The sequence below is a fragment of the Crocuta crocuta genome, unplaced genomic scaffold (genome assembly GCF_008692635.1).
Source record: "Crocuta crocuta isolate KB4526 unplaced genomic scaffold, BGI_CrCroc_1.0 scaffold92, whole genome shotgun sequence".
Classification (NCBI taxonomy): domain Eukaryota; kingdom Metazoa; phylum Chordata; class Mammalia; order Carnivora; family Hyaenidae; genus Crocuta; species Crocuta crocuta.
Genome location: NW_027528804.1, coordinates 1 through 27,234, shown reverse-complemented (window position 1 = coordinate 27,234; position 27,234 = coordinate 1). Strand labels below are relative to the sequence as shown.

Genomic DNA, 27,234 nt, shown 5'->3' with positions numbered 1-27,234 from the left:
AAATGTAACTTCCTTCCACTATTCTTTAAATGACCCAGTTAATATAATTCTATTCCTACAGCTGTCCAAATTAAAACACCCTTAGGGTTATTCTTTCATCTTTTTTCATCCTACTCACAGCTCTTCAATTATGTGCCAAATTGTGACATATCTTTGCTTTTATAGCTCCCAATATTTTAAATACCTTTTCCTTCTTTTTATCTGGAAAACCACTTACTTTCCAAGATGGAGCAAAATTATTCCGTATCTAAAACTGCATCCCCTGTGTCCAGGAGCATTTAGTTGCTCCTTTCCATGTATAGCTATCTCAAGTACATTATATGTTGTACGGTATTTATTTACTCTCCCAGTAGTCTATGGATTCCTTACCAGGACAGCAATTATGACTTAGTTATCTTTGTATCAACAGTATTAAGACAAAACCATGGAACTCAATAAATGTGTCAAAAAACAAATACATGAATTTTACAAATCAATGAAAATAAGATTATTTCATTTCATGAATTTACCTTCCTGTACTTTCTAACTTATGCTTCAATCTTTGGTTAAATTGCCCTCTTCCCTACCTTTTCTTGCTGGTCTTTTTTTTTTTTTTTTTTTGGTGCTTGCATTGGATTGACAGTAGAATCATTTAAAATTTTGCAATTTTGACTGTAAAGTTAAATGGGTATATCAAAAGAAAACTTACGGACTCCACCATGACAATATGAGAGATTTTAAGGTGACTTAAAAATTGTTTTAAGTAGCTAAGGATGCCAGGTATTAACACTGAAAAAATATATAATTACTCATAAACAGAATCCTGAGGGGCACTGAACAGCTGTTGAAAAACTTGGCACATCACTATGCCAGCCTGAGTTTAATGACCTACATGTGAAGGGCTACATATCCGATTACTAATCCTTCCTCAGCTACTCTTTGCCCTGATACAGAGGCAGCTGAAAAAAGATGCCCTACTAACATCAGAAATGGATCCAGACTTTGTTGTCAATGTTGTTAAAAGATCTCTTAGATTTAAGATGAGGAAGAAACTGGGAGTGACCCACAACAGTGTTACAGCTGACACAGTTTTTCAAGTAAAATTTGAGGGTTTAAAGCAAAAATGACTTCAGTTTTGTGACTAGAAAACTCAAATTCTGAATTCAGTTTTCTATTCATTAGAACCCTTAAACATGTTCAAATATGCTTTCAAATATCAGGTATTCACTTCACAATTCTTTCCATATCAATAGGGCAGTCTTCCATTCACCATCTCAAACTTCATTATTATCTTCAAATTCTGCAATAATCCCCTATTAGAAGTGGGCCAAAAGCAAAACTAAATAGAAAATGACAGTCTATTAGATTATGTTTCAGTTCTCCCTCAGTTGACTTGGTCTATATATAGCAGAAAAGATCATATAAGGTCGCGTATTATAAACAATGAAATGCCACATGATGTTTTGCAAAATAGCATAGGAAAAATAGCTCAAGGAATGAATGGAGAGTTAAGATTTATGGCTGTAATGACAAAAAAAGTTTAAACATTCTAGATTTAAATGCATCTTATTGGGAATTTGACTCACTCTCTAAATGTGATTTTTCATTTGAGTTGTGTGAAATTATGTGATGCAACCTTCTTCCGTACACATTATAGTTGAAGCAAGCTACGCTTTCCTTTCATCTCCAGCAGAGCGTTAAGAGCTCTCCATCACTGTTTCGCATGTAAAATTTGTAACACCTCTCCTCCATCCCTATAGGAATATATAAATGAATACGTGCCCGCCAAGTATATACTCGCCTTGAAGTGGAAAAACATACACCGCTATAACTACATGCCCTCCTCCAAAATCCCTAACTCTAGACCCCGCCCAACATACACTCCCTCCCTCTTTCTTCCGCTGCGGGTCCAACATTGGCGCAGTTCGATGACGCTACGGCGTACGCGCCGTAGCCTCCTACGCGTAGCCACCGTTCCTGCCTCTGGGAGTTGAAGTTTCCTGGGGAAGATTCGTGAGCTGTATCGAGATCATTAAGAGAAGGCTTTGTGTTGGTGCTCTCGGTTCCCTGACAACTCCTGAGCCGGGTAAGTCTCCTGGTACTGCGGCTGGCGCTTGCCTACCCTCTGGTCGCCTTTGGGCACAAAAGGGGCTCTTGTAAGTGCCATCCTCAGCATCAGGGCTTCCGGGGGAGAGGGGAGTGGGGCCTTGGAAGTGGCGCCTGGACCCAGTTCCCGAAGGAAGTGATGTCAGAGAGAGCGCGTCCCCGGCGCCAAGCAGCTCCCTGATTCGCTGGCTGCAGTTTAATCCCTCCTCCAGTGCGTCCGCAGGTGGGTGGACCTGAGGGGGAGAGTCGGCTTAGGCTCTGCCCATCCCTGGTGGGGGCACCTATGGCCGAGGTTTGTTTGGGGGCCAGGGTCCGGTCCCTACTACGGAAGAGTGTGAGCTTCCAAAGAGTGAAGGGAGAGGGAAATCTGGACTCGGAATGGCTGGAAAACGAGTTGTGGTTCTGCCACTTGGTGGCTAGAGACCGTGAGCCGTCGCTTTCCCTGTTTAACTCGGCCTCCCCTCGTTTCTGCAGCGAGGGGCTGACGTGGCTGGGCGCTCTGAGATGTAGAGAGCCCAGGAGAAAGTTGCTGCGAGTGCTCTTAAGCCCCGTGGTGATGAGCCGAGGATGGTCTTTTAAGAAGACTGAGGCGTTAACCTGATTTCAGGGAGATATTTTAAGTGTTAGAATGCGGGAGTTTTTCTAGGGATAGGAAGAAGATGGAAACAGAGGGCTCTCTCACTTTTTGTTTCGGTTGTTTTGTAATTTATCCCCCGCTCGCTGTCCCAGCCAAATCGTCCCAAGGGACCTGAGAGCTGAACCAAGCGCTTTCGATACTGCACATCAGGCCGGCGCCTTTTAAAAGGGGGATTCTTTTCATTCCCTGCACCGTCCGTCATTTAACTCCACTTCGCAGTTATTCCAACATTCCTTTGTATGTTCCAGGAAGGGAGGCGATGTCATAAAGCGAAGATTTTATTTAGTCCAATCAAAATCCATGAAAGTTGGTGGGTTTTTAATTTTTTATTATTTTGGCCACGTGTGATGTGTGGAAGCTGTGCTAAGAAGTGGAAATACAGGGAAGATTGAGGTGCTTTTTTTTTTTAACTTCTTTGTCTCGCATCAAATGGCCTTAAGTCATCTTTATCCAGTTCTTAATTTTATCGAATAACCTGAAAACCTTATTTCTGTGACTGATCCAACCTTTTACAACTTCTGTGTTAAATTTCACACAAATACATCTGTAATTGCTACAAAATATTGCCCTTACATATTTGTTGAACAAAGAAAAATGTGCTGTGAGTGTCATTTCACTCAAGGGAGGAACACAAAACTGGTGTGGAGCTTCTAAATGAGCAAAACCTTTAAAAAGTGGGTATATCTAGTAAAATGCCATATTTCGTTTACCAGCTAACCTGAACAAGCTAGTACATAGTGAAATGCTTAGTGTATGGTATAGGAAATGGGAGTTGGTACATTTATTTGTATGTAAAGTGTGATATTAGCAGTAATATACTGGATGTTAAGCTAGCATTGTTACTTTTTTTAATTTTGTGCCTCTATATATCTAGCTTTTCAAAGCTTAAAAAAAAATCACTTCCTGCAGTGCATTTTCTTAACTGCGAATAGGTTTAAAAGTAATGATGATGTCGACCAGCTCATGACCTTTCCTTGTATATGATAGCCTGTTTAAAAACGTTTGTATGCAGTGATAGACCAAGTTAAAATTAACTTAGACTTCTTAGGTAGGAAAGGCAAAAGCTCCCCCTGGTGTACATGAGCTGTAAAACAGTGCTATATATTGCTTTTTAAAAATTTTCTCATTACAGAGCCATTCAACACTTGCAGGTTTTTATCAGGATAAAGAACTATCACAAAACACCATGCCACTGATGAACAGAAATATTCTCTTTTGGAATATTTTTTTAAAAAATTTTTAAATGTTTATTTTTGAGAGACAGAGCATGAGTGGGGGAGGGGCAGAGAGAGACAATCTGGAGCAGGCTCCAGCCTCTGAGCTGTCAGCACACAGCCCGATGTAGGGCTCAAACTGATGAATGGCGAGATCATGACCTGAGCCAAAGTGGATGCTTAACCAACTGAGCCACCCAGGCACCCCCTCTTCTGGAATATTAATCATTGTTTCATGAAGAGAGCAGTTTGTCTCCTGTGGATTTTAATTGTTTTTAAGTTACACGTTTAGCTTACTGGGCAGGTCTAGCTTATGTTTTCTCTACCATGTATTGCTTTGCATGCATGCATTGCTGGCTTTTACTTAATGCACTACGTATGGAAAGGAAGTAAAATAAGTCTGGGGATCACAATATATATATACTAATTTTTTCTTCTAATTTTTTTCAGGAAGACTGAGTTTCCCCTGTCTTCTGTTTCTTAAGTTAAATGCTTATTTATTTTACAGATTTTTAGTTATTTATTGAAAAAAACTTTTTTAATGTTTAAGAGAGAGACAGTGCAAGCAGGGGAGGGTCAGATAGAGAGGGAGATACAGAATCTGAAGACAGGCTCCAGGCTGTGAGCTACCTGTCAGCACAGAGCCCAACACAGGGCTCAAACCCACCAACCATGAGATCATGACCTGAGCCGAAGTTGGACGCTTAACCAACTGAGCTACCCAGTTGTCCCAATTTTACAGCTTTTTTAAAAACACTCTTTAATGAATGCACTCAAGGTTATACATTCATCTCCAGTTAATTTTTTGCTTATATTTCTCTCATCCTGTTATTCAGGTCTTTTTAATTGTTCTGACATATTTTGTCATTCTAGTTCTCTGAATTCTGAGATAGTCATGATGTCTTCTAATTCATCCATTACTTCTTGGATTCCAGGTAATCTGGAGTTTGTCTCATCTGTTGAAATTTGTGTATCTTCATTTCCTGGTTTCCAAATAGGTTCTTTTTCATGGATCCTTTTTTGCTTTTTTAATGCCTGCTTTTGTGTCCCAATTTCCTGTTTTGTTTTTATGATTTTTACTGCTCTGAACTCTGAAAGATCCCAACCAGACTTATTTATTTATTATTATTTTTTTGTGTTGTTTTTGTTGTTTTATATTTAGTTTATTGTCAAGTTGGTTTCCACATAACACCCAGTGCTCATTCCAACAAGTGCCCTCCTCCATGCCCATCATGCCCATTCCCCTCTCCTTCACCCCCTTCAACCCTCAGTTTGTTCTCAGTATTTATAAGAGTCTCCCTCCCTCTCCTTAACTATTTTTTCCCCTTCTCCTCCCCCATGGTCCTCTGTTAAGTTTCTCCTGTTCCACATATGAGTAAAAACATATGGTATCTGTCCTTCTCTGCCTGGCTTATTTCGCTCAGCATAACACCCTTGAGTTCCATCCACGTTGCTACACATGGCCAGATTTCATTCCTTCCTTCTCATTGCCATGTAGTATTCCATTGTATAAATATACCACATCTTCTTGATCCGTTCGTCAGTTGATGGACATTTAGGCTCTTTCCATGATTTGGCTATTGTTGAGAGTGCTGCTGTGAACATTGGGGTACATGTGCTCCTGTGCATCAGCACTCCTGTATCCCTTGGGTAAATTCCTAGCAGTGCTATTGCTGGGTCATACGGGAGTTCTAGTGTTAATTTTTTGAGGAACCTCCACACTGTTTTCCAGAGGGGCTGCACCCATTTACATTCCCACCAACAGTGCAGGAGGGTGCTCCGTTTCTCCACATCCTCACCAGCATCTAGAGTCTCCTGATTTGTTCATTTTAGCCACTCTGACTGGCGTGAGGCGGTATCTCAGTGTGGTTTTGATTTGTATTTCCCTGATGATGAGGGACGCTGAGCATCATTTCATGTCAACCAGACTTAAAGTCATTTTCACACTGTCCTATTATTTTCAATTTCGAAGAGTGAATTTATCTTCTGATTGTTTATTTTATTGTTTTTTCCCATCATTTCTGTTTTTTCTAACTTTGCTTTGCTTAGTTCTCTTGAATGGAATTATCCCTTCTCTCCAAACCATCTCTTTGTCTGCTACTGATTTTGTGGTTGCTCCTACCCATGGCCCCGTTTAGTGCTTCATCCACAGCACAGCTTACATAGGTGGGTAAGAATTCTAATCCTGCAGTGTTCTTTTTTCTTTTTTAAAAAATTTGATTGATTGGTTTTTGAGAGAGAGAGAAAGTGTGCACAGGGAAGGGGCAGAGAGAGAGAATCCCAAGCAGGCTCCACACTTACAGTAGTGTGGAGGGCTCGAACTCACGAGCCGTGAGATCATAACCTGAACCAAAGTCAGACGCTTAACTGACTGAGCCACCCAGGCACCCCCTAATCCTGTAGTATTCTAAGTTCATATGTCATTGCATGGTTTGGCCCTTGTAAGCAAGAAGCTGTGTCTGCTTCCATTAGGTTTTGGCCAAGTATTAGCATGGTATAAGCCATTATTAGTCTAAATTTCATCTGTTTTCTGACTTTTTCATGAAAGAGGAGCACCATCACCAACTCTAGTTTAAGGGTTCATCTTAAGCTATGTCCTGTTTCTGTCCCACCTTCTTTAAAGCTAGGAAACCTACAGCAGACCCAGCAGGAACAATGTCTGTTCTAGTTGTTTTTGGCTTTGAGAGGGGCTATACCTTTTTTGTCTCCCCCTTTTATACTTTATCTACTATTGTCATATATTTCATATCTACTATTGTCATATATATTGAGAGATGGGGTGCCTTAAAACATGAACTTTGGGCAACTATCTCTAGGAAGTCTGTCCCATTTTTTTTATTCAGTGGCGTAGGAATAGAACTGGAGCTATTTTTTGTGCCCTTTCAGTGACACAGTCTTCTCAGAAGCCTCCAATAGCAGGGTTGAAACAACACAGCTCTTCTATATTCTTTGGAATCCCTCATTTTCTAAATAAGATTTTGGATTTCTGGGAGAGAGTAGAGTTGGATCTGGGTTTGGATCTTAGCTCCATCATCTCATTTGTCTATTCATTCAGCAAGTATTTTGAGAACATACTCTGTCCTAGATTTGTTCTAGATGCCTTCTTTCTTAGGAATTACTTAGGAGTTTTGTCATTTGGGGCAAGTTATTTTCTCTCAGTGCCTTCTTTCTTTGTAAAGTAGGCGTGATTCTGTCTACCTCACAGGATTGTTTTAAGGATTAAATTAATACATTCTTTACTTAGCACAGTAATAAATTAACAAATGTTCATTATAACCAGTTTCATTAATTTTTGAAATCCTTTGTGATATAGTCATTTATTTACTCCACACATATATAATCAGCATCTACTAAGTGCCAGGCACTGTGTTACTAATGTAATTAATGTGGCAATATAATGTTTGGTAAAAGCAGACATCATCTGTGCCCATAGGCAGTTTCCAGTGTAAAATCAAACTTGGGTTGTCATTTCTAGGAGGTACTTCCCCCAGACTAAGGATACTATTTGGTTCGTGACAGATGGAAAACTTGTGAACTCTTACTCAGATTACTAGATGCTTCTTTCCCCCTCAGTAATTTGTGACCTACCAAAATGTTAGGGCTTTTGCTGTAGCCCCTAAAGCACACATCTTAAAATTCATCTTTCAGTCAAAAGTTGGTAAACTTTGTATGTTTGCTTAGTTATCCCCATGTTCTCTGTTATAACATTGTACTTTTATTTTATTTTATTTTTTTATTTCTGAGAGAGAAAGACAGCATGAGCAGGGGAGGGTCAGAGAGAGAGGGAGACACAGAATCAGAAGCAGGGTCCAGTCTCTGAGCTAGCTGTCAGCACAGAGCCCAATGCGGGGCTCGAACCGACGAACCGCGAGATCATGATCTGAGCCGAAGTCAGACGCTTAACCGACTGAGCCACCCAGGCGCCCTACAGCGTTGTACTGTTAAAGAAAGCAAAAACCATATAATAAATCTGTTTACATTATGTTCTGCAAAGGTTTAATCCTTTTCCATTATCTGAGTTGTCAGGATTTTTCTCTTAGATACTAGCTTTTCTGCACAGACTTGTTAGCTGTCTCTTTAAGTAGGAATAATCATAGAATTTTCTTTAAGGCCAATAGAACATTTGCAAGCTTCATGCTTTGTCTTTGGTAGGGATAAGTAAATAAATTTGTAAGCTGTGGTGTTAGTAATCTATTAAAGAAAAGAAATCTTAGTATTCTTAGCCCTTTCCTAATCTGAAGGTAAGTTTAGTTCTAGACATAGATATAAAGATGTGGGTGGTTAATCCAATTAAAAACATTGGCCCTAAGTATTCCATGACTGATTACAGAATCATCTTATATATTTTGTTTTTTAGCCATAACTAACATGGATATATATAATTATATATTTACAGTGAAATATACTGAGAGGCAACCAAATTTGTTTTCTGCACTGTCCAAAGTATATAAATCTATATGTAGCATATCTTTTGTCAAATATCATGTGAGTGTACATCCAGATAATGAAAGTTAACATTTCCCTTGTACTGTAGCATTAATGACAACTAAAAAAAGGCTTCCCATCTCTTTTTTAAAAATATTTTTTCTTTTGTAAAGCAGTATATTTTTATTATATAAAATATAGAAAATGCAAAAAACCATTGGTAAGAATTAAACATTTTGTGTGTATTCTTTTTAAAACAAAGTTGGACATAATGTATATATTGTTTTTATTTTTTTGCTTAGCCATTTCCTTTTATCACTAAATAATTTTGGGAAACATGCTTAGTATTCCCAGCCCATATTATAGATGAACTGTAATTTATTTACAGCCACCTTTTCCTATCATTGAAGTTGTTTCTAATACTTCATTATTAAAAATTACACTGCGGTACACATGCCCTTTTGCATTACTTTTGTGTATATTTCTGATCTATTTACAGGGATTTATTCTAAGGAAATAAATTACTGGGTCAAAGGGTATAATGACATTTTAAAGCTCTTGAATCATAGATCTGTGTACCTTCTGGAAAAATTGTGCCATGATCACAAATAGTATATGCAAACACCCCGTTTCATCAAATGATCTTTGCCAATAAATGATGTTTAATTGTCTAAATTTATATTTTTATTCATTATTGATATGACTTAATTTTAATCACATCTATTGGTCTTTTTTTTTTTTACTCTGTGTGTGGGTGTGTGTATGTATGTAACTCACCTATTCATGTCAAAAGTTGCTTTTCAGTTTTTTCAGAGGCATCACACAATGTCTTCTGAAACACTGCCAGCATTTATTGAGTCTTCTAATGTTGAAAGAAAGCAAAGCTTAAGTGAAGAACAGGAGAAAAGCCAGAAGCCAAGAGTAGGTGAAGGGTTTGAAGCAATGTCTAAACGACAAATGAAGAAGCTAATTAAACAGAAACAATGGGAAGAACAACGAGAACTGCGCAAGTATGTTTCAAAATGGATATGTATCAACCCCATTCGGGAATGTTGGACTTTGCACAGCCCTGTGACGCATCAAAAGTATTTGTGTTAATTAACATTGGGGCTGTGTGTGTTGTTAGCCAGCACAGTCCAAGGGCTGTTAAAACTGTATATGTTTCAGTGTTGAAGGATTTACACTACAGTTTTTCTCACCTAGAGCCTACTGTGAGTAGCAGCACAGTTTCTGAAATAACTGACTTAAATAAGGGATATAGTTAGCATCCATGTCCTAGTTATAGAACAAAAATAATCACCTCAGAAAGATCAAATTTGGGCTTAACATTGATTTTGCTAGAAAGGCCATTGTAGGTTTTGGTAAGAGCAGTTAAACTGAAGCTATTATTGTAGAATGCCAAAATTTATTGAGGGAAGATAAACCATAGTTGATGTAGATTATAGAAAAAGCTTTATGAGTTTTTTTAAAAACAATTTTACTTTGCTTTTTTTTCCCTATATTCTATTACTGTTCCTTGAAAATTATGTAGGAGAAGAATGATAAAAGTAAATATTCATCATAGGGCTAAAATTCAGTATTTTATAAAGTCTTAGTATATAGCGTAATGCCAATAATAAGTGAATTATTAGTAGTAAGAGTTTGTGTAGAAAATATACTGTTTTTGCAAACTCATTTTCTATCTAAAGCTTTTAGATGGACTATATAAAATTGCTCATACTGGATCCACAGAAGTGGCAGTTTCATATGGTTCAAACTGCTAATTTAAAAAAATAATTGTTTCTTTGTCAATTGGAAATGTCTTGTAAATACCTGAATACACGAATAAGAATAAAAAGTTTCAATTCCTAATTTTAGACAAAAACGGAAGGAAAAACGCAAGAGAAAACAATTAGAGCGACAATGTCAACTGGAATCAAACTCGGATGGAAATGACAGAAAACGTATTCGAAGAGATGTTGTTCATAGCACACTTCGCCTTATCATTGACTGCAGTTTTGACAGCTTGATGGTATTAAAGGTATCACGAATCATTGTCAGAAAAGTTTTGTAGGTAAATCGGGAATATCACTTGGATCTAAATTTTATGTTAAAATGCATTTTTTTCTTTTTTAAATTTTTTTCTTTTTTTAAAAAAAATTGTTTATTTTGAGAGAGAAAGAGCAAGAGCAGAGGAGGGACAGAGAAAGAGAGGGAGAGAGAGCGTCCCAAGCAGGCTTTGTGCTGTCAGCTTAGAGCCTAACGTGGGACCCAATCCCACAACTGCAAGATCATGACCTGAGCTGAAATCAAGAGCCAGACGCTTAACCTACTGAGCCAGCCAGGCACCCCTTAAAATGCATCTTAAATAAAGTTTTTCAAGATCATGCCCCCCTAAGTTAAACTAAAGTAACAAAATTGTTCTTATTTATATGTATAGAACAGAGACGCCAACATTACAAGACTCAATAACTGCATATTAATTTAAGCTTGAGGAGTGTTCTTGTTATTTGTTTAATGAGAAGAAAGAGCTGTGATTAGTGAATAAAATTATTTCTTATATAGTAGCTTGAGAAAACTGGTTGTCTGAGCAACACTAGTGAAGAGAACATGCTTTACTTACTTTCCGGACCATTAGTAAGTTACGCAAATAGCAGTAGTATGGCTCTAAGAGTTTTCTCCTTTTGTTGTCTCTTAAGAAGAGTTAATGTCATCATGAATGAGTGTTTTAAGTGGATACAGAATTGAAATTGGTCAAATTGGATATTGACTTCATAGTAATCTCTTCAGCTTATTCTGTTCCACTAAGATTGTGGAATGGCCATAGATGATTTTCAAAATGCTGCCTTAACAATGGCATTCTCTTGTAGGACATTAAGAAACTTCATAAACAGATTCAACGATGTTACGCAGAAAATCGACGAGCACTGCATCCTGTGCAGGTATGTTTGAGGAATTTAAAACAGATTCTAGTTTCCTTTTATAACTTCCTTGGGAAAAGATATAGATAATCCCAATTGGCTTTTCAAGACTCTTACAGATACTTTTCTTTGAGAACACAATGCCTATTTGAGAAATGTTTTAATTTTCTACAAAACTAAAATAGTTTAAACATTTTTCCACATGTCAGTCTTAGTCACACGATGCACAGTCATCGTGTTTTGTACACATTGACCTCATTCCTATGTAGTTGAATATCTTCATTAAGGGATATATATATGTTTTCATACTTGTTTCTCCTCTCTCAATTCCTTCTCTCACAGGAAGTGAGGGAACTGCCCACCTTGATGTGTCCCATGGTTCCTGTGGGGAAGTTGCTTCCACCTAAGGGATTTTGAGTCAGTGATTGTTTTGAATGGTACTTCCTGAGACTAATTGGCTGCTGTTAAGAGTACATAGGGTCTTTTTCTTACTGAATTGTTTGAATTCCAGATGCCCTAAAAATTAACACTGGCTCACTGATGTTAAGAACCAGAAACTCTTAATCTATTTTTGGTTCGATATTTTCTTTTTATCAAGTGATAGTATTTTTATATTTTTACATTTTATATTCTTCTCACCCTTGATTAGACTTGAAATAGGTGTCAGGGTTTAGAATCAAAGGGACATTATCAAGACTTTGGACTGGTGAAAAAAACAATGTGACAAAAGAAAGTGAGTGAAAACTTGACATGGAAACAGGGAGTCTGTAGAAAAATGATCATTAAGGGAGAGTCCAAAGATAGCAGCTTGGAAAATGGGGTGAAAATGTAAATGGAATACTCCAAGTAGTGGGTCATGAGAAACATAAAACCTGTCACTTATACCAGACATTTATTCTTGTATGTTTAAAACATGTCACAAATTTATTTTTTTCTAGAATGAATATATTTTATGTTTCACTGATGATCAGATGGGTATAGAAGAGAAATAAAATATTGGACTTCAATAGTCATTTGCTGTTTCTTTCTGTGTCTACCAATCTCTTTATCAGTTTTACTTGACAAGCCATGGAGGTCAGTTGAAAAAGAACATGGATGAAAATGACAAAGGATGGATCAACTGGAAGGTGATTAAAATAATTAACATAATTCCAAGTATTTTTATGCTTAAAAATCCACATTTTTACCTGAATTCTACATAATGCCAGTAAATATAGGAGTCAACAAGTCTCCAAAAGTTGTCTATCACTGTACCCAAGTCTAATGTTACTCATGTAAGAAGCTAAAGAAACTGAAACGCCTGTTCATATCTGTTCTCATTAAATCTCACTTATTTTATTGCCAACTTTAAAACAAACTTTTTTAAAACAGGAAGAATTTTAAAGGTCTTTGTACAGTCTCTACCTAGCAAACTGACTATACATTATTTATGAGTGAAGTCATTTAAAATTTGGGAATTCAGTACTTGCATTCTGTTTCTTCTAAATCTGTGCCATCCCATATGGTGTCCACTGTCCACATGTGGATAGTAAACTCTTGAAATGTGACTGGTCTGAATTGAGATGTGCTGTAAATGTGAAATATACATTGGACTTCAAAGTCAGTACAAAAAAGAGAATGTAAAATGCTTGCTCAAAATTAAAAAAATATATATTACATATTGAAGTGATAACATATTGGGTTATCACCCAACATTATGTTGGGTGCAATGTATTAAAATTAATTTCAACTATTTTCACTTTTTTTAATGTGGCTACTGGAATATTTAAAATTACATCTGTGGCTAGCATTTTTTTTTTCCATTGGACTAAACCCTTCTCATTTGCACAGATGACTAATAGTACCAATTTCTGAGGAACCTCACCCTATTCAGAGAAGTACTAGGTTATTTCTATTTTTTTTTTCATTCTCAAAGCCAGTTTTTACTGTGAAAAACTTTCCTCTCACATTCACTGATCCCATAGTGACTGCATTTATTTTGATAATAGCCTATAGTGTGAACCATTTTCACAGCTTTTCTAAGTTTTAAATTGCAATATACTTACCAAGTTTTATATTCATACTTATTTTCCTAAGAAATAATGTAACTGAAATAGGTGTACTTTCACTTACTTTGTGGCTTGTTAAATTTATTATTTATATGACCAGTTTTCTAGAGAATTGTGAGTTCATTGGTCTCTGCTCAGGTCCCTCTAGGGTCCTTAGTAAGCACAGGGATCAAATTTATAATACCATTTTCCAGAAAAGTGGCAACTTATTACTTGGAGGTTATAAATTTTAGGTGAGAAGTGTCCTTCATTTTTTTCTTTCAAAATTATTAGGTAAATGCTATCTGCATCTGAATTTGATGACGTGTCGTTCCTCAGCCCACGAATGTATTTACAAATTTGACTGCCAACTGTTGTTCAGGCTTATACTTATGACCTGATAATTTTGGTGAAGATGATTTCTAATATGTAACTTTGTAGAAACAGATGCAAGGAATTTATTAAATCTTTAAGCCGTTTCCTTTTGATGATTCATCCAGATGGAGAGGAAGTAACTGGAAAAGGCATTCTTTGGTTGGAGAACAGGTTGAGTAGATATGTGACCAAAAAAGTGCATTTGATTTTTTGGAACAAAAATAAATTGAGAAAGCTAGGTTAGTGCCATATTCAGGCAAGCATCACTAAGTAAAGGGATTCAAGTTTCATCCTACAGGTAAAGATAAAACATTGAAAGTAGGGTTTTTGGAAAATGAGTCTGCCATTGGTGTATGGAAGTAAATCGGAGGGATCTGAGGCTAGAGACAGGGAAATAAAGGTAGGAGGGTACTTAAGTAATTGAGGTGTGAGGTGATAAGGAATTGAAGTAGTAAGTTCCCAATAAAATATTGTAAAATATTCCTTTATACTTCATATGCTTTTGGGTGGCTTTGTCTAAGGAAAAGAAAATAATTTCTTTCAGCCAGTTTCCACAAAATCCTATTAATTAATAACATCTTTCTCCTTATGTCTTAAAGGATATCCACATCAAACCAGAGCATTTTAGTGAATTCATAAAGAAAGAAGACCTGATTTATCTTACATCAGACTCACCTAATGTACTGAAGGAATTAGATGAATCAAAGGCCTATGTGATTGGAGGGTTAGTAGATCACAACCATCAAAAGGTACTATTAAGTGTTTATTTTTGTTTTTGCTCATACTTAAAATTGATACACCAGTTTTCTTGAAAGTAACAATAGTACTGATGATAACTGATCATTATTGAGTGCCTACAATATGTTTCAGTCACCTTTCTAGCAAAGAAAGCATTTCACACATATGACTAGTTTGGTTAATCCTCTCTATAATGCAGTGAGGTCAGTGCTATTCTCTACATTTTATAGATGAGGAACTGGAGGCATAGAAAAACTAAGTCTAAAATCAATAGCAGTAGGTGCTAAAGCAGATATCTGACACCAGACAGATTGTTCCAGAGCCCACATGCTTAAACGATGTGCCGTATTGACAGTAGATGCTGCTACTGATCAATTTCTAGGCCACTGGTAAAACTTATAACAATTTACTCCAAGAGGTATACCAAAATGGTAAACTTATCAGACTTTTTTAATATATAATTTTAATGGGATGTGTTTTCTCTTATATTTGTACTTTTGTCTCTTCCCACCACCTCCTTACCCTCAGTTGAATGAAAAAATTAGAAATATACTTTGTAAAAGAAAACATCATGTTCTACTTTGCCAGCTACTTGGCAGCATGCTAAATTCAGCCCAACTCCAGAAAAGACATGTTCACCAAGAGTCAGATGAATACTGTCAGCAGGATAATATGAAGTAATTCATTATTCTTGTATACCATCACTCTGAGGTAGAACTGTCTGCAACGTGGGAATAGTTTATACCATCTTGTCCAGTATGGCAGCCACGTGGCTGTTAGCACATGGCCTCTGCAGAGGATGACTGAGAAACTAATCAGTTTAGACTTAGGTGGTCACAGTGGTGACCGCAGCTGGACAGTGCAGCCCTATGGCATCACAGAGAGTTTTTATCAGAATGATTTTTACTTTTTAAATGTTTTTCTTAGTGGAAAAATTCTATTTTGTTATTTGTGTACAACCACATTTTTTCTCTGAACTACAATAATTTTGTTTTCAAAAAGCACCTACCTCAGGTGCTTTTATTTGTCCCAAAATATGCAAACTACGGGTTAAGAAACTTAGCTTTTCTTTCTACTGTACTTTGTCCTTTTGGCTACTTGAGTTCTGTTTAGAACCAGGCTTTTAAGGATTTTAATTCTGAGGAGAAAATTTGTATTCAAAATTCTTTTCATTGACAGGGAAAATAAATTTATAGGCAATTTAACATTTTTTTCAGTTCAGGCTTTCATTTACTTTGTCTCTGCCATTTGTACCTCTTCTTTATTTAAGTTCATTTGTTTATTTTGAGAGAGATAGGGAGTGGCAGAAGTGCAGAGAGAGAGAATCCCAAGCAGGCCCTGCACTCTGAGTGCAGAGCCCAATATGGAGCTCAAACTCACAAACTCATGAGTTCATGATGTGAGCTGAAATCAAGAGTCGGATGCTTAACCAGCTGAGCTACCCAGGTGCCCCACCGTTTGTGCCCCTTAATGTTATGTAATTGAAACAAAGTTTTATGTCTGTATCTTTTACATTCACAAAGTGATGGAGCTTCTCTAGAAATTCAGTTTGTGTATTTTAAACTGAAGAGAAAGGCAGTGTGGAAGCGTGAAAAGCTATTTGAGTCAGGAAGCATGGAACACGTTTCTCCTATGGCTCTGCCACTGAGGAGCTTTGTGATGGGCAGGGAATATGATGTCTTTGGTTTCCTCGTTTGTAAAGTGGTTAAAGCAAACGCCCCAAACATTCTGACTATACTTATTGTCAAAAGAACGTTTCCAAATTAGCAGTTAAACACACACACACACACACACACACACACACACACACACACACACACACACTCACTTCATCAAATAATGTTCTCTGAACTAAAGTCTTTTCTAAAAAGTNACGTTTCCAAATTAGCAGTTAAACATACACACACACACACACACACACACACACACACACACTTCATCAAATAATGTTCTCTGAACTAAAGTCTTTTCCAAAAATGTACTTATTTTGTTGTAGACTTTAAGTTATAATAACCTAATGTTCTAGTCCAAGTTATAGTATCTCTGTTTTAGGGACTCACATATAAACAAGCCTCAGATCATGGGATTGATCATGCACAACTCCCCCTTGGAAATTTTGTGAAGATGAATAGTAGAAAAGTTTTGGCAGTTAATCATGGTAAGATATAAGGGAATTATGAAAATATACCTGAGTAAACCATTGAAGAATAACATTACCTTTGGATGAGTAGAAAATATACACCTTGCTGGAGACAAAGTTGTAAAATTTAATAATTTATAATTTGTTTGAATATAGAAATAGTACATGCATATTGTAGAAAAATAGGGAAATGTAGAAAAGTAGAAAGAAAAATAAACTAGAATTTCACTCCCCAGAGATACTTAGTATTAATTTTTTGGTGTATTTCCTTCCAGTTCTTTTCCTATGCATATATAATATTTATTACATAATTGGATTTTTACTCTGTTGCATAAAATGTTATAAATTTGAGGTGTTTCCTGCCCCACATTTATATTTTTCTATGTCGTTGAATCATTGTTAATGGCTATGTTACATTCCGTAATCTGAATATACAATAATGTAACCATTCTCTTGTTGATTTTTTTTCCTTTTTCCTTTTGTAAGTAACATCATAGTAGGTAGTCTTAGAGCTGAGTCTTTGCCTAGAGTTTTGCTTTTTTTAAGATTTGTTTAGTAGAGATTTTTGTTAGTATACAGCTATTTATTGGGCTCTTTTTATGTGCTAAACACTTCTCTACAGCAGTCTCTAGGGAATTATAGAAATGAACTTCTTGATTTAAGGAATGAACTTCTTTTAAGACCTTTGATAGATAGTGGAAATTACTTTTCCATAAAGTAGTGCAAACTAAGCCCTTCAACATTATATTAAAGTAAGAGTAACTAGAAGACCGTATTTATATTCTTTACCTCTATATAAAAAAAAAAGAAAGAAAAAAAAAAGCATGTAGGGTACTCCCAAGAGTGAGTGACTAAAGGAAAGACAAAAAAACTTAGATTAATGCTAACCTTTTTTGTTGTTTCTAGTTTTTACATTAGTACATAAAGGATAAAGAAATGAAAGGGATTAAGAAGAGTAGGAAGGAAATGAAAATGGTGCCCTGCCTTTTGATTATAATTGACAGAAGATAATGGTAGATCTTTTAGTGCTCATGAACTGAATTGAGGAAAAGCTAGAGAAGACCTAACAGGCCCGAGAGCTTTGGGGCAAGGAAGTGATCCCAATAAAGTAGTTATTAGGACATTTTAACACTTTTATCACAAAAGCAAAGTATTTAAAGTACAGTATGCAACATTGTGATGCACCTGGCTAAGAAATGTATGGAGTTTGTCTTTGTTGCAGTGTTTGAGATTATTCTGGAATATCTGGAAACCAGAGACTGGCAAGAAGCATTTTTTACTATCTTACCCCAGCGGAAAGGAGCTGTTCCCACAGACAAAGCCTGTGAAAGTTCTTCTCACGACAAGAAATCTGCCAGTGTTGAAGGTGGATTAGACAATGAGTCTAGTGACGAGGAAGATAGCAGAAATGAACTAGATTCACAACATGAAGAAGAAAAGCAGGATAAAGAAAATAGCAATGAATCTGCAGTAAACTCTACACCACACTAATGTCATCTGTTGTTTTTTGTTTTGTTTTTTTGTTTTTATAGTTTAAGGAAAACTTAGGGGAAAATGAGGTGCTTCATAGAATACTCTAATTGGAAGAAAGTTTTATTTCCTCATTTCTGTTGAGAATTTTTAAAATGTTTTTTAGAGCTAAATGATAAAAAGTCCTTATAAGAAAGCATTTTTGGTTTTGCATAAAATTTAAATGTTTAAATTTTTAAATAGTTTTCTAAGCCTCAAATAACATTTTCTTGAGAATTTTACTTTTTTTGGTAAACCTTCATTCTCTTTTATTTACTGGATTATATTCTTTAAAATGTGCCTTCAGACCTGTCAGTTCTATTTTATTTATGTTTATATCAAGTGTCTTTCTGATTTATTGTCTACTTATTTGTGGAGATAGATATTTATAAATCTCCTGTAAATCTATCAAAATGTTCTGCTTGGGAGGTTATCTTCTATTTGCATCTCTTTTAACTCAGTTACTTCAAAGGAATACAGTGATTTTAGGAAGAAGCATTAGATTGATAAACTTGACAGTTTATCTCTTTTGGACTATGGAGTGCCTCCTCTGTGATGCCTTTTTGTGATTCTAAAGCAATCACTGAAGAGTTAAGAATCTCTTTAATATGTTTTCTTAATTTCAGTAATGGTGGTAAATTATTTCAATTGAAAATTTTAATTTTTGGGGCTAGATTATTTTAAAAGGCTGTTGAGTATCAATTTTGTCTTATATTTTAAAGGAAATAGCTCTTAGCTATCCTTCCCTTCTATGTGTATTTTTATTAAAAATATGTTGTTGGTTCTTAAAGTGAAACAAGTTAACTTTACATATACATCTGTCTGCTAGCATATAATATGCAATCGAATGTAACTATGTTTCTATATATGAGCATGTATGAAAAAAATATATAATTGTATGTATATATATTTATCCATAGTCATGTATGATTCTTAGTTATTAATGATAACAGGACTGAGTTGCCAAATATTCATATTAATTGCATGAATGGTTGTGTTGAACAACTCTAAGTAGAAAGTGCAAAAATCTGTAACTGAAAATTTGTGTGAGGATATTTGCAAGGGAAGATGGGGCTAAAAGGAGATTTTTTTTGTTTTCTACCAGCAAATGTAGAACAGTTATGTTCAAAGTAGTGATTGTTCTTTGTCCAGCTAAAGTAAGATTTCAGAAGCCTTTACTGAGTTTGGATAAATTAAGTTTCTGTTCTTTTTATTCATTGGCATCTCGAATTACATACATGTTTGGTAGAAAGTTCATTGGATTTAGTATTGATGTTTACTATCCCTTGCTTTTGGTTGCTTTATTTTAGTAATCTGTTATGTCATCCATTTAAAATAAGGTCTGTGAACAAGGTGTGTAAATAAAGCAAAGCCCCTACTATTCTAGAAGAGCAAAGCTGTGTCTTAAGTTGTATTTTTCAAAGGCTCAAGTTTTCCTGAGTAAATATGGTTTAGTAGCATGAAATCCAGTTGACTCTTGATAAGTGAGAGGCACCAACCCCCTTGCACAGTTGAAAATCCGTTCAACTTTGCCCCAAAACTTAACCTATTGTTGACTAGAAGTCTTACTGATAACAGTGTATTAACACAGATTTTACATGTTATATGTATTATATACTATATTCTTAAAATATAGTGAGCTAGAGAAAAGAAAATGTTAAAATCATAAGAGAAAATGCATTTACAGTACTGTCCTATATAAAAACAATTCACATGTAAGTGGACCCATGCAGCTCAAACCCATATTGTTCAAGGGTCAACTGTATTATGCCTTTTACTTAAATTATTTGATACGGAACGAGGCATAGGTTAATTCTGAAAGGGGAAAAATCACTGCAGGCACTATGTAACTTAATCTTCAGTAATTATGAAAGCCCTGCATTAGTTTCCTAGGGCTAGGGCTGCCATAACAAATTATCACGAACTGAGTGACTCAAGACAACAGACACTTTTTTCTTACAGTTCTGGAGGCAAAAACCATAGAGTCAAGGTGGGTCATATTCCCTCTGGAGGCTGCAGGGAAAAATCCTTCCTAGCCTCTTCTTGGCTTTGGGTGGTTCCTAGCAATCTTTACTCTTCTTACAGCTGCATCCCTCCAGTGTCTGCTTTGTCATCACGTGGCTTCTAGCCTCAGTCTTCTTTGCTGTGTCTGTATCCCTCTTATAAGGGCACAAATCATTGGATTAGTGCTCATCTTAATCCAGTATGACCTCATCTTAACTTGATTACATTTGCAAAGAACCTGTTTCCAAATAAGGTCAAACCCAAAGGTACAGGATGCTGGGACTTGAACATATCTTTTGAGTAGACACAGTTCTATCCTTGCAAGTCCATATCTTAGGCTGTTGATGACGAAGAGGAGATAAAACCTTCTATTTAAGAAGGGTAAGATTATAATTAGAAATAAGTAATTGCTGAGATATTTAAAAACCTTTTTAAAATAATAGTAATCTCTCTTAATGTATTATTTTCTCTCAGCATTGTTTTGGCTTATGGAGGTGCCTTATTTAAAACTTCAGTAATATTGAAGTTTTAATACTAGAAAATAATAAAGGTGGGACATTCAGTTAGTACTTAAATAAACACAGCAAAAGAAGACATGTCTCCTAAAATAATAAAATCTTCTCTCACCTCTTTAAAAACCTGCAGCCTTAATAAACCAAGCTCATCCTTAAGGGAAGGAACATTCTTCAGATTGATTCTCCAGAAATCAGTGTATTGCCATCGTGGAGCATTTGAAAATACTTGAGATTGGAAAAGAAAAAAGGAAGCAATTCTGAAGGAATATTAAGGTGAAAGAACAATGATGAAAGTCATCAATTACTGCCAATTACAAAGGAAAGTAAAAGATCATTTCATTTTATAGATGAAGAGGGTCACACACGATACAGGTTAAACCGCAAGAATTGTCCATAGAGCACTGAGGACATGTACAGACAACAGTTGTAAAAAGAAAGTTGAAAAGAGAAAAGAGAAAGCAGAGATTAGAATTAATGACAGCAGGGACCTATGGTGCTCATCAAACTTTGATCTCAACTGGCCTAGAGATGTTTTATCTGTTTTTCTAGCTCCTAGCCAGACACCTAGAGTAACATTTCATAAATGCAAAGGGGAGAACAGGTGTCAGAATGAAGAAGTAATACAGTCAGTAGGAAGAGTAGGCTTACATTTTGGCACTGCCACCTGTTGTGACTTTGGGCAACTTACTGAACTTGGGCAACTTAATGAACCTCGGTTAGTCTTTGTGTCCTCATTTGTGAAATAGGAATGTTATCCCATTTATCCTATTTCTTAGAGTTGAGCAATCAATGGGTTTGAAACCAAGCAGCAGCTAACTTCATAATCTTTCTCATATTGACATTTCTTCATTTCTTGCCTTGTTTCCCTTGTCTTTCATTCTTGTTAGACATTGCCTGCCCCACTGCCCCCAAATAATATAGAAGTCTTTGTTTCAGACTCTGCTTTCTAAGGAACCCAGACGTAGAAAAGATTTTTTTTTTAATTTTTGTTTAATGTTTAGTAATTTTTGAGACTGAGAGAGACAGAACGTGAGTGGGAAAGGGGCAGAGAGAGAAGGGGATACAGAATCTGAAACAGGCTCTGTGCTGATAGCCCGACACAGGACTCGAACCCACAAACCTCGAGATCATGCCCTGAGCCGACGTCGGACGCTTAACCGACTAAGCCACCCAGGTGCCCCAGAAAAGATTCTTTTAATATCAACTTCCTAAATTATCAGAATGTATACATATTAGATAAGATACGGATATTGCAGATCATTAAGTGAAACATTTTAAAAAGCAATGAACACAGTGCAAACATAAAACTAACTACACAAAACCAAGTCTATCCGCAAATATAAATGTATAAATCACCCAAATTGGATTTAAAAAACCTAAATATATTTGTATTTAAATAATGTTGCTCAGCAGTGTTGAAAATAAAAGATCAGAGAAAGGCATACTGGGCTAATAACTTTTTAAAAAGTCACAGTTTGAACTTTGGATTAAGTTCAACACATTACCATTAAAGAACAGAAAGCCATGTTGTAATGTTCAAGAATGCAATCCTTAGTGAAGATTTGACAGTTATGAATATGCACTAAGTAGCATAGTATTAAAATTCATTGTGAAAAGACTTTGAGAATTATGTGAAATAGTAAGAAAACACATTAGTATAAGGAGACTTTAACTCATGTTTTCCAACTCACAATAACTCAAGTGGACAAAAGATAAATATATGTGATATGTAAATGCTATAATTAATAAACTTGTAATTGATATATATCAAGTCCTATAGGTGGAAAGTAGTTTTCCAGTGCCCATGGAATGATCATAGAAGTATTTATATATTAGGGCACCAAAGAAATTAAGTTCCAAATGTAAGAAATAAGCAACTTCTCTGATAATATATTACATTAGGAAATAAAATTGTGAGATGAAATGAATACTTTAGCACCCAGTACCTTTGTCTTCAGTGTTAGATGGTCCTTATTGTAAAAATTAGTGTTAGAGATAAAGTTAGTCATGACTTCATTATAAAATTTTAAACTGTTTACACGTCACTTCAAAATATATGAATCAAAATGGACAAATTACAAAGACCAACAAAACTACAAAATATACTCTAATAGTTGGAAAATTTTATTACACATCTTTGTAATTTATAAATGAAGCACAAAGAAAAATTAGGGTATGTAAAATTTGAACAGCACAAATAACACATTTGTTCTCATAGATATATCTATAAATTTGTGTCCGCAAATATAAATGTCAATTTATATTTTAAAATTCTCATTCTTTTCAAGTCTTGTGGGATATTTATGAAATTGACCATAAGCTAGCCCTCAAAACTACCCCCAAGAAAATAAAATGATTAAGTCATCTTAAAAAGAAAAGAAAAGGACTGGTCATTTTTACAGATCACATCATCTGACCACAATGCAATTAAATCATTTAAAAATATAACAAGTTTGAAAACACTGTGTGTTTGGGAATTAAAAAGAAAAACCTAAACCTAAACAACTTGGTCACAGAAGAAAGTGAAAATTAGAAGATATTAGAAAATATTTAAAAGTAAATGCAACTATGGATTAAAAGTTGTGGAATGTAACTAAAGCAACATTTAGAGGAAAATTTATAGCCTAAGATGCTTAAGTTAGAAAAAGGAAGGCTAGCATTATTAAGCAATGCATTTAACAAATTAAAAGAAGGACTGAAGCATAAATTCAAAGTTGAAAGAAATAAAGATAGCAGCAATAAATAAACACAGTAAAGAGGCTCCAGGCAAAAATTGCCCCTGCAAAGATTAACCTCTGGCAAAATTGAACTAAAAAAATGTTAAGGAGAGAGAGAATACACATATAAAGAAATTAATAATGGAGATATTGGAAACATGGATATTGCAAAATACTTCATGTTAATGCATTTGAAAGTTTATATGAATAACTAATTTCTAAATTAAAACTACCAAAATAATCTAAACAAAAACTAAAGCCCCAAAGAATTTCTTTTTTGTTTTCAGTTTTTAATTTAAATCCTAGTTAGTTAACATATATTGCAAGATTAGTTTCAGGTGTAGAATTTCATGATTCATCACTTACATATAACACCCAGTGCTCATTACAAGAGCCTCCTTAATACCCACCATCCATTTAGCTTATTCCTTGCCCATCTCCCTCCATCAACCCTGTTTGTTCTCTACAGTTAAGAGTCTCTTATGGTTTGCTTCCCTCTCTCTCTTTTTTTCCCTTCCCCTATGTTCATCTGTTTTAAAACTCTAGAGAATTTTTTAACTCAAACTGATGTAGTATTTCATTTTTAAACGATTTTATTTTTTATTTTTTTCCTTCTAAATATAATTTAGTGTCAAGTTAGCTAGCATACAGCGTATACAGTGTACACTTGGTTTCAGAAGTAGATTCCCACAATTCATTGCTTACATACAACACCCAGTGCTCATCCCAACAAGTGCTCTCCTCAATGCCCATCTAACCCATTTTTGCCTCCTCCCTAACCCCCATCAACCCTCAGTTTGTTCTCTGTATTTAAGAGTGTCTTACAGTTTGCCTTCCTCTCTATTTGAAGTTGTATTTTCCTCTTCCCTTCACCTATGGTCTTCTGTTGTTTCTCAGATTCCACATATGAGTGAAAACATATGTCATCTCTCTTTCTCTGACTGATTTATTTCACTTAGCATAGTACCCTCCAGTTCCATCCATGTTGTTGCAAATGGCAAGATTTCATTCTTTCTCATTGCCAAATACTATTCCATTGTATATATAAAACCACATCTTTATCCATTTGTCAGTTGATGGACATTTAGGCTCTTTCCATAATTTGGCTATTGTTGAAAGTGCTGCTATAAACATTGGGGTAAACATGTGTTCCTATGAATCAGCACCCTGGAATAGTATTTTAAAATCTAGGCCCAAATGTTTTAAGGGCATATCTGTGAGACATACGAAAAGTAAAGTATTCATCTTTTTTTTTTAAGTTTATTTATTTATTTTGAAAAAGAGAATGTGAAGAAGAGAGCGGCAGAGAGAGAGAGAGAGAGAGAGAGAATTCTAAGCAGGCTTTGGGCCAACAGCACAGAGCCCAACATGGGACTCAATCCCACAAATCGTGAGATCATGACCTGAGCCACAATAAGAGTCAGATGCTTAACCAACTGAACAACCCAGGCACCTCAGTAAATTGGTCATCTTACAAACTTTGTAGATAATTAAAAATGAGGGAATGCTCACACTATGAAGCTTGTTAACAGTGCTGTTCATGTCATAGATTTTCCCATCTATGGGATCCAGGGGTAAAGGAATATAAGTGACCTCTGGAAGTTGGAAAAGCCAAAGTGTGGGAGCCCGACAGTGACCACAGGAAAGCGTGGTTAGGGACGCGGGGATGTGCCTGCACACGGGGCTCCCTGCCTGGGCAAAGCATGCCTGCAAACACGATGCTCTGCCAGGAGGCCTGCACACAATATCCAAGTTTAATGGTCTGCTCGCAAACGAGGGAACATGCCCTCCTTAGAAGTAAGGAGGAGGCTGGAATTGTGAGCAGGCCTCTTAGTAAACATGTTGTGGTCGCTTCCTCCCTTTGCTCCCCCCTGTCCTTGAAATGTGTTTGGCTACTTGCCCTTAATTGGTAAAGGAATGCATCTTGTAGATTTCAGTTTGTATCCAGTTACCGGGGTATAAAATAAACCGCAAGAGGGGCTTGCGTAGAATTGTTCCTCCGGCCGGAGTTGTGTCTGTGTCTGTCTTTTGTGTGTGTCTTGTCCTTTGTGTCATTTCGTCCGCAACATCTGGCGTCCAAACGCGGGGCAGAGGGCGAACGAAACCGAAAGGGTGAGTACCCCTCGGGGATTGTAGGTCCAAGGCAGGGGAACTTTCGGGAAAATTATGGGGAATTCCCCATCAGCAAAGGCACAATACATGGAGCTAGTCAAAGGACTTCTCCACTCCATCGGGGTGAAGGCATCTAGTCGCCGTTTATCTGAGTTATTTCGCCTTGTGGAGCAGCATTGTTATGGGTTTAAGTGCCAACCCAAAGTACAATTAAACTTAAAGGAATGGAAATTAATACAGAAGGAATTACAGCAACAGCATCAGAAGGGTAACATAATCCCTTTGAAATTGTGGACTCTATGTAGTGCTATCACTCAAGCACTTGCATTGCTTTCTGCAATTAAGGAGTTGGTGGGAAGAGGAAGCCCGAAAGCAGGCTCAAATTAATGAGGGACAGAACCCTCCTGGTGCCCTGGAGGATAAATTGATGGGAGAGAGACAATTTCGAGCCTTGAGAGATCAGGCTCAATTTTCTGACCAGGATTTACAGCAGGTGCGCCAGGTATTTCTTAGGGCTTGGCGCCGTGTTGTACCTACTGGCCACGCTCAGCCTTCTTTTACAAAAACTTTACAAGGACCCAATGAACCCTATACTGATTTTCTTGCTAGATTGCGGGTGGCTGTTGAGCGGGATGTTGGACGTGATGAAATCTCGGAGATACTTTTGCAGACACTTGCTTTTGAAAATGCAAACTCGGAATGTAAACGTGTTTTGGGTCCTTTAAAAGGGCAGGGAGCTTCTATAGCTGAATATATTAGAGCTTGTTCAGGAGTGGGGGGAACTGAACATAATGCTGCTGTTTTTGCTACTGCTTCAGCTCAGGCTATGAAGCCCTCTAAGGGCGGAAATTGTTACCATTGTGGGAAGCCTGGACATATGAAAAAGGATTGCAGAAAATTGAGGGCAAAACAAGGAGATACAAAACGAAATAAGCCCCCTGGGCTTTGCCGCCGATGCGGCAAGGGGCTTCATTGGACCAATGAATGTCGTTCTAAAACTGATAAATACGGCAATCCTATTGGCAACCCACATTCAGGAAACTACTTAGCGGGCCTCAGTCCCCGGGGCCCAAGAACAATGCTGGGGACTCAATTGGCTGCGCCTCCCACTCCTCAAGTAACCCCTTTGTTTTTCAACAACCCTTAGAGATGACTGCTACATCAGGAATAGCTAAACCTTTAATGGTGTCAGACTTACTCTCTGCAACCTCAGGGAGTGCGGCTGCTGATTTACCTCTCGCTGAAAATGTTCTTTTGTCTCAGGGAGGTGGCATTTATAAATTAAGGACAAACATATTTGACCCATTGCCTAAAGGCACCTTTGGCTTAATATTAGGCCGCAGCAGTGCAGTTTTAAGAGGCCTAGCCATCATTCCTGGAGTTATAGACTCTGATTTTGTTGGAGAAATTTTAATCATGGTTTCTACTTCTGTTACACTTTCACTATTGAATGGAGAACATATAGCACAAATACTTATCTTCTCTCTCCCATGGGGGCTTCTGTAACCATTCCGTCGGAAAACTAGTGGCCACTGCTCAAGTTCCTCGAGCACTCCCATTTTTGTTATTAAGAANAAATGAAAAGCTGGACGCAGCTATTTCTCTCCCCCAGGGCACACCGAGACGTCGGTTGGCCCTTCAGCAAACTCATAAACCTGTTTTGTGGCCACTTCTGTATCTGTTTTGTCCTGTTTGTCATTGTCATTGTTAGTCTCTATAGAATTTCTGTGGGAGGGAATATAGTAACCTCTAGTACATATATATAGATGTGAATATGCAATTCGGTCTGGTTTGCCTGCTGGGTTTGATTCTGTGGCTGCACGGGTGGGCACCCTT

General features: G+C 36.6%; 1 protein-coding gene across 4 annotated transcripts; it reads left to right on the top strand.

Annotated features, from left to right (window-relative positions):
* The first annotated feature begins 1,952 nt into the window (after positions 1 to 1,952).
* On the top strand, positions 1,953 to 19,437 carry TRMT10A (tRNA methyltransferase 10A). Of its 4 annotated transcripts, none has more exons than XM_077755722.1 (8): positions 1,953 to 2,065; positions 9,166 to 9,371; positions 10,219 to 10,381; positions 11,211 to 11,282; positions 12,314 to 12,388; positions 14,263 to 14,412; positions 16,454 to 16,559; positions 17,764 to 19,437. In XM_077755722.1, exons 2-8 carry the CDS (start codon positions 9,187 to 9,189, stop codon positions 18,030 to 18,032), a joined length of 1,020 nt encoding a protein of 339 aa, XP_077611848.1. In that variant the 5' UTR covers positions 1,953 to 2,065; positions 9,166 to 9,186; the 3' UTR covers positions 18,033 to 19,437. The 4 variants fall into 4 exon arrangements, with proteins under 4 accessions (XP_077611848.1, XP_077611849.1, XP_077611851.1 ...); XM_077755723.1 differs by having other exon boundaries at positions 9,155 to 9,371; XM_077755725.1 differs by lacking the exon at positions 1,953 to 2,065 and adding an exon at positions 2,371 to 3,115.
* Positions 19,438 to 27,234: the final 7,797 nt, after the last annotated feature.